The 8,446-nt window shown below is 37.9% G+C and overlaps 1 protein-coding gene across 1 annotated transcript; it reads left to right on the plus strand.

Annotated features, from left to right (window-relative positions):
• Nucleotides 1-543: 543 nt before the first annotated feature.
• LOC105713458 (X antigen family member 5-like) lies at nucleotides 544-6,914 on the plus strand. The gene is made up of 3 exons (XM_012447193.3): nucleotides 544-787; nucleotides 3,784-3,909; nucleotides 6,814-6,914. Exons 1-3 carry the CDS (start codon nucleotides 712-714, stop codon nucleotides 6,834-6,836), a joined length of 225 nt encoding a protein of 74 aa, XP_012302616.2. The 5' UTR covers nucleotides 544-711; the 3' UTR covers nucleotides 6,837-6,914.
• Nucleotides 6,915-8,446: the final 1,532 nt, after the last annotated feature.

An 8,446-nucleotide genomic window follows, 5' to 3' on the forward strand; every position in this document is an offset into this window, starting at 1 on the left:
CAGGAGCGGTTGCTCATGAATGTAATCCAAAAATTTTGGGAGGCTGAGTGGGGCAAATCCCTTGATCCCAGGAGTCCAGCAACAGCCTGGACAACATTGAGAAATCCTGTCTCAAATCAACCAACCAACCAGCCAAACAAACAAACAAACATTAGCCTTGGCAGTGGGGTGCACCTGTAGGCTCAGCTACTTGGGATGCTGAGACAGGAGGTTCTGTTGAGCCTGAGACATTGGGCTCACGGTGGGCCTTGATTGTGTTACAGCACCCCAACCTGGACGACAGTGAGTCCCTGACTCAGAAAACAATTAAAATAAAATGAGATATTATAAAACAGAGAAACAAAAGTGTAACAGCTTTGCACGACGTTTATTACCATGCTGACTGATAGAGTTATTTTTTCGTTTCTTTTTTTTTTCTTGTTTTGAGACAGAATCTCATCTGGCAGCCAGCCTAGATTGCTATGGCATGATCTTGGCTCACTGCAACCTCCACCTCTTGGGTTCAAGCAACCTTGGCCTCCCAAAGTGCTGAGATTACAGGCATGAGCCACCATGCCCAGCCCAGGCTTTGTTTCATAATGCTAAGGAAAAGAATATTATCATTTCCTTATTTGTATTTCATGTTGGACTGCTCAAATCGATAACCTTTGTATTTCGAAGTGCGTGAAATGGAGGGTGGTCTGCAAGAAATGCGCCAGTGAAAGCCCTGGGATGAATCTGGATCTTGGTCCTGGCGTCAAGGTGAAGATTATACCAAAAGGAGAACACTGTAGAATGACAAAAACAGGTATGTTATCCATCAACATGCAAAGTTATTTGCTTTCTCATTTACAAAATATTATACTTTTGGTAATAGAGGGATAACATTGCTACCACTTTAAAAACACAGTTCAAATGCAAACTTTCTTTGAAACATCCTTGAGACCCAAAGACCAGATTGCAAGACATAAACACTATCAGATACAGAAATAAATTGGGTCAAAGCCATATTGAATCATCAAATATGACCACATTTTCTTAGTTTTGTGTATAACCAACAGCTAATAATTTTCAGATACTTCTCTAATTTCTGCTTTTAACAAATGCATAGTGTATTTGTAATACCAGTTTGTGTGAAATATGCTGAGTCCTGAAGCAGATTCTAATACCAGCTCTAATATAATTTGTGAGACTCTGGATGAGTCGTATAAATTCCACACACATCCATGCTCTTACTGAAAAGAGTGAATGCACATTAGATAGATTATAATCCATTTCAGTGCTGATTTGTACATGCTCTGGTTCTGTTGGACAGAAGAGAAAGATATTCTGATTTTCATGATTTGTTTATCATAACAATCAGCTTCAGTCCAATTATAATGTGTGACTTGAGATTTCACGGCCCCTAAGAAAATGAGCGGGCACTCTGCTTGATGTTTGTTTTCCTGTATGGAGCCCTGTATGAGTGATCTTGAAATTGGCCAAATTCTGAATTCTCTGACTCTTAAAGAATAATTGCACTTTAAAGGCATCCCGCAGTGAAGCCTTGAATGACTGAATAATAAAATGGCAAGAGATCATCAGGTTTCTGTGGCCAATGAAGTAGAGAGAATGCATGTAGGTCAGTGATGCTCAAGGTGGGTGTAAGATGCTTCTGCTAAGCATGCTCCCTGCCCTCCTGTCAGTCTTCATGAGCTACTGCATGTAACTAGATTGAAGACTCATCTAGTAGAGTCACCTCTAACCATACCATAGGTTACATATTAGAGGTTTCTGCCTTGAGACATTAGATGATAGGGTTTAAAGTTCAACAACAGTAATATGCTAATTCCTGAATAGTTGGCATAAGTATATTTTACACATATTTCCCAAATGGGCGACTGTTAATTAGGATACCTGTTGAAGTTAAAGGAAACATTCTATGTTTGAAGGAGAAATTACCTAAATGTTTTTACTGTACTCTACTGAACCATTCCATTAGACTATTTACATTAAAAGGCAGTTCTCAGACAATTTCCCGGAGCCTATTGAACAAGCCTCAGTCGTATTCTTGGGAGATCATAGCTTTAAATGCACATCTTGTTAAAATAAATAACATATTACATGATCAAGAAAATAACACTACTAAATAATAATAAAAGAGCCACAGAATAAACTTAAGAGAATACGAAAGAGGTAGTGAATAAAAGACAGGTATGAATCATTAGTAAAGGGAAAAAGAATTCAAATGTAATCAATTTAAAAGATTGGTCTTTTGAAAAAATTGCTATTAGTAGAGTATTCAAAAGTTCCACATCATCTTGAACTAAATGGAAAAAGCAAAATATGGAATATGAACAAGACAGAGTGATTTAATATAGGACATTATTGAAAGTGAATACAATCTTGAACTCTAATATTTTCAGACTATGGATGACATGGTTGATAAGCTAGGAAGGCATACATCATTTGACGTATTTCTGTAATACCTGATTAAGCATCACAAAGCCTGTGGAAGAAACTGTGAAATTTGCCAGTTGTCCCTCAAAAACATTTACTTTTAGAAACAAGTTTTGGCTTTTTCAGATGTCTCACTCTTGTTTCCCATTTCCATATCCCTCCATTTTGTCGTGTTTGACACAGTTCATAATGCTATCACATATAGATGACAAAATTGATAGTGATAGCTTAAAAGTAATGTGACCCTGTATGTAATTATACAAACGGGAATACTTTCCTGTGTAAAAAGAGGCATTATTCATGTTTACAGCATGGTAGGAGAAAACTTGGTACAAATGGTGTCCGTGCCTTAAAAAGTACAGAAGGGCCAGGCGCGGTGGCTCACGCCTGTAATCCCAGCACTTTGGGAGGCCGAGGCGGGTGGATCATGAGGTCAAGAGATGGAGACCATCCTGGTCAACATGGTGAAACCCCATCTCTACTAAAAATACAAAAAATTAGCTGGGCATGGTGGCGCGTGCCTGTAATCCCAGCTATTCAGAAAGCTGAGGCAGGAGAATTGCCTGAACACAGGAGGCGGAGGTTGTGGTGAGCCGAGATCGCGCCATTGCACTCCAGTCTGGGTAACAACAGCGAAACTCCATCTCAAAAAAAAAAAAAAAAAGTACAGAAGGGTAAACTAGCCCAAATAAATATATTTGCCGTTCTGCACAGTAGAGTAAAAACTAAGGCAATACTGGCCTTTCCATTCACTTCACATCTGCAGTTTCTAAGGTGACATTAACCTTTTTCTTCCAAGATAGCTTTCAGACTATTTCCAGGCGCCCATCTGGCATCCAGACCATAGATTCAAGCCAGAACATTAAAAGAGCGTTTGCAAAATATTATACATTTTTTCGTACATTCTTTTTATGGTTTCTTAGGTTTTTTTGTGTGGTGCTGCTATTTTGAGTAAAACTATGCCCAATGTTTGCTTTCTACTTTAAACCCCTTTTTAGTAGGTTCTTTCACTTAATGTGTTCAGTGGTATCAGCTCTACTACAGAGTAATGTGTTCAGTGCAATCCGTGGGGCAGTCTTCAGATTTCGTAGATAGCTGAGATACTTCAGATTTCTTAGGTACCTGTGTGTTTATAATATATAATGTTAAATTATGGGAAATGTAGGTGTTGTGTGATTTGTCTCAGATTGCCATTTAAGATAAGATATGATACAGGAAAGCAAAGGTGGGACATCTTTGCATCACATTTATTACCACAGTAGCCTACAGGCTTTTATGGCACAACACTGAGGAAAAGAATGTGATCATTTCTTTATTTATCAGTCTTGTTTGGCTGCTCTAGTCTATGTCTTTTTTATTTTTTAGTGCCTGACCCGGAAGCTGATCTCCAGGAGCCGTCTCAGTCAAAGACTGAGGATGAATGTGAAGATGGTCCTGTGGTCCAGGGAAAGAGTGTGCCAAAATCAGAGCAATTTAAAATGCCAGAAGGAGGTATGTTATCCATTAAGATTCAAACTTACATGCTCTCTGTATTACACAGTATTATACTTTTGATAATAAAAAGAGAGAACCTCACTGTACCTTGAAAAACAGAGTTCAAATACAGACTTTCTTTGGAAGGTAGTTCAGATCCCAGAAGCCTCACTGCAAAACAGAAGCATCATCAGATACAGCAGAAATTGGGTCAAAGCCATAATCAATCATCAAATAGAAAAGCATTTTCTTCTGAGTATAACCAACAGCCAATAGTTTTCAGATTATTTTCCAATTTCTACTTTTCTCAAATACATAATACGTTTGTAATACCACTTTGTATGAAATATGCTGACCCTGAAGGAGATTCTAGTACCAGCTCTAACATAATTTCTGAGATTCTGGACAAATCACATAAATCCTACACCCATTTTTGCTTTTGTTGAAAGTAGTGAATGCACATCAGGTAGATTAAAATCCATTTCATTGCTGGTTTCTGTATGCTCTGATTCTCTTGGAGAGAACACAAAGATATTCTGATTTTCATGATTTGTTTATCATAACAATCAGCTTCAGTCCAATTTTAATATCCAAATTGAGATTTCATTGCTCCTAAGATTATGAGCAGGCACTCTGCTTGAGTTTTGTTTTCCTGTATGGAGACCTTCACGAATGTTCTTGGATTTTGTCAAATCGTGAATTCTCTCAGGCTCTTAAGCAATGATTGCATTTTTTTTTCTCACACGGAGTCTCGCTCTGTCACCCAGGGTGTAGTGCATTGGTCCAATATTTGTTCACTATGACCTCCAGCTCCTGGGTTCAAGCGTTTCTCCTGCCTCAGCCTCCTGTGTAGCTGGGAATACAGGTGCGTGCCACCACGCCTGACTAATTTTTGTATATTTAGTGGAGACAGGATTTTGCCATGTTGGCCAGACTGGAGTTAAACTCCTGATCTCAACTGATCCACCCAACTTGGCCTCCCAAAGTGCTGGGATTATAGGCGTGAGCCACTTCCCTTGCCAGACCCAATGATTGCATTTTCAAGTCTTCTCTCAGTGAAGCCTTGAATGACTGAATGATAAAATGGAAAGAGACGGTCACCTTTTGTGGCCCATGAAGTAGGGATCATGCATGTAAATCAGTGATGCTCAAGCTGGTTGTGAGATGCCTGTGCTAGGTATGCTCACTGCCCTCCTGTCAGTCTTCATGAGCTACTGTGTGTAATTAGATTGAAGACACGTGGTAACCTCTAACCATATCAGAGGTTACGTATTACAGATTTCTGCCTTGAGTCTTCAAACGATACGATTTAAAGTTCAAAGACTATGATGTACTTAGTCCTGAGTAGTCGACATAGGTATCTTTTACACATCTTTTCCAAATTGCTGACTTAATTAGAAGAACTGAAATTAAAGGAAGCACTACATGTTTAGGGAAGAAGTTACCTAAATATTTGTACTCCACACTGCTGAACAACTCCATTAGACTATTTACATTAAAAGATTGGTTTCAGACAATTTCCAGGAGCCCACTGAATAAGCCTCAGTTGGATTCTTAGGACAGTCATAGAATTAATTATATATCTTATTAAAATAGATAGCAAATTACATGATATAAGAGAATAATATTAACAAATAAAAATAAATTAGTCACGGAATATAAACTTAAGGGAAAAGGAAACAGACAAGAAATGAAAGGTATGAATCATTAACAAAAGGAAAACTAATCCGAAAGCCATAAATTTATAATAGATATTGTTGAGAAATAGCTAGGAAGAGAGCATCCAGTAGATTAAACAATCTTGAAGAAAATGGAAAAGGCACAACATGGAATATGAACAAGACACAGGTATTGAATGTAGAGCGTAATTGAAAGGAAATACATTCTTGAACACTAATATTTTCAGAGTGTGTGGATGAAATGGTTGATATGCTAGGAACACCTACATTATTTAATGTATTCCTGTAATACCTGAATTTCTGAATATCACAAAGACTGTGGAAGAACTTGTGAAATTTGCCTGTTGTCCCTCCAAAACTGTTACTTTTAGAAGGAAATATTTAGCTTTTCCAGATGTCTTACTCTTCTTTTTTTGTTTCCCTCTCCATTACTGTTTTTTCCACACTGGTCATGATAACTCATTCACATTTTAATATCAATCATGATAGTGATACCTTAAAACTTACATGATCATTTCATTAACTATACAAACTGGAATACTTTTCGGTGAAAAATGTGTCATTGTTCATATTGAAATGAAGACTGTAGGTGAAAACTGGCTGCAAATGGTTAGTGTATGTAAAAAAAGAACAAAAAAGTGTAAACTGGTTCAAGGCAATATTATTGCACTTCTGCACAATAGAGAAAAAACAAACACAATACTGTCTTCTCTGTTCATTTCACTTATGTATTTCCTAATGTGACATTAACTGTTTTCTCAAAAGATAGTTTTTAGATAATTTGCTGGAGCCTATTGGACATCCAGACCATAGTTTCAAGCCAAAACATTAAAGTATACATTTCTTTCGAAGAAATTCTTTCAGAAATTCCTTCTGTTTCTTACGCTTTTTCTATTCTGGTTGTATTTTGAGTAAAACTCTACACAACGTTTGCTATCTACTTTAAGCCCCTTTTAATAGGTTCACTTGATTTAATGTGTTCTGACTCTGACTGTCTTTTGCTTTCCTTCTAGCACTAAAAGCAGGGTGTGTTTTAAAAAAATGTTGCCAATGTGTATGCTTAGAAGTGTATCTTCAAGTTCTCTACGGAGGTCTAGTCAAATATTAGCCATAGGGTGACTCTTAGACTTCTGGTTTTAGTCCATTCTATAAAACTAAAACTTTGGTGTCCTTTGCATACCTTTAATTTCATCTGAATACAGTCAAGCTAGTAATGTTCCCTCCTGTTATGTTTCTGTTGTAGGGAAGGGGAAACCACAGGATTAAAAGAAGACAAGCTGAAAGAACGTAAACTGAATTCATCCGAGATATTTGACTTTAAAAACTGAATAAATCTTTCCAGTTTTCTCCAAAGAAGTATCGCACATCTTTTGTTCATTTATTCTCATATATTAGACACTGTTGGAATTTTTGGCCAGATGCAGTGGCTCACACCTGTAGTCCAAGCTTATTGGGATGTAGAGGCAGGAGGATTGCTTATGCTTGAGAGATTGAGATGTGCCTGGGCAACATGGAAAAACCCCCTCTCAACGAAAATAAATGAATGAATGCATGAATGTATGCATGTATGTATGTAGGTGTAGTCTTAGCTATTCTGGTAGTTGAAATGGGAGGATCCCTTGAGCCTAGGAGGTCGAGGATGCAGGCAGTCGTGTTCACTCTACTGCAGCTCCAGCCTGGGTGAATGAGACTCTTTCTGAAAAAAAAAAAAAAAAAAAAAAAAAAAAGTATCATTTTCGCAATTTTGCGTTCTGATTGAGCTGGTATCCACATATGTGATATTGTGAAATATATGTTTGGTCCTGGAACCTGCTTACCATCATACAACTCCTACAATTTTTTGTATGTTTCCATAGTGATGTCTTTTTGTATGCTAGTGAGTTGACTGATGGCTGGGAGCTCCTAGGTAGCTCTAGGATGGGGGCTTAGAGGTTGGGACTTTCAGCCCCATCCCCAACCTTCAGAACAGTGAGGGGGCTGAGGTTAAGTTGATTTCCAATGGCGCGCCAACAGTTTAATCAATCATGCCTAAAGAATGAAAACTCCATCAAAACCCCCAAAAACAGGGTTCAGAGAGCTTCTGCCTAGCTGAGCTCATGGAGGGAAACATGCTCATAGAGGGCATGGAAGCTCCCTACCTCTTCCGTCATTCCTTCCCCTATGTATGTCTTTATCTGCATCCTTTGTTAAGATATCCCATTTGCCATGAAATATGTGAGAATTCCCTAGGCTATAGAGCTGGATGAAAGAACTAGGGCCTAGATAGACAAAAAGGGAACAAAACCAGGGAAGCTTGCTGAAGCAAAGTTACTTAGATTCTACCTACACTGTCTCCTTACAGGCTGTGGCATGACACAGTCATGGGATTCCGTCCTGCCTCTCACACACTGGCTTTGAGATGGTGGGCAAGATACTTACATCCTGTGGGACTGTTTCCTCATTTCTAAAGTAGAAATTAGAATATTTACACTAAATACTTGCTATGAAGACTAAACAAAACAACATAGGAAGGCATTACAGTGCAGATAAATTTACTAATTATCTTTCTTTAACCACTTTAACATTTCAAATATTTTCATTCCACTTTTCTTTACAACTACATCTAGTATGTCATAACTGTTTTGGAATTTCAAGTAGAAATATCAAGCTACCTTTTAAATCCATTTGACTTCAGAAACTTATTTGATTTAAATATGTAAATTAAATAGCAGTGTAGCTGGTATCAGACATGATATGGACTCTGAAGTTGATTTGTAAGTAAACGAGGTGTGAGAAGGCCAATTCTATGTCAGTAGTATGTGTCGAAAACTTGTTTGGTGTATGTGATACCATGAAGAATAAATCTATTCTGGTCAGGCAACACCACACAACTCAAT

This window comes from Aotus nancymaae, unplaced genomic scaffold (assembly GCF_030222135.1).
Source record: "Aotus nancymaae isolate 86718 unplaced genomic scaffold, 86718_ANA_hifiasm-v0.15.2.pri h1tg000058l, whole genome shotgun sequence".
Lineage (NCBI taxonomy): Eukaryota > Metazoa > Chordata > Mammalia > Primates > Aotidae > Aotus > Aotus nancymaae.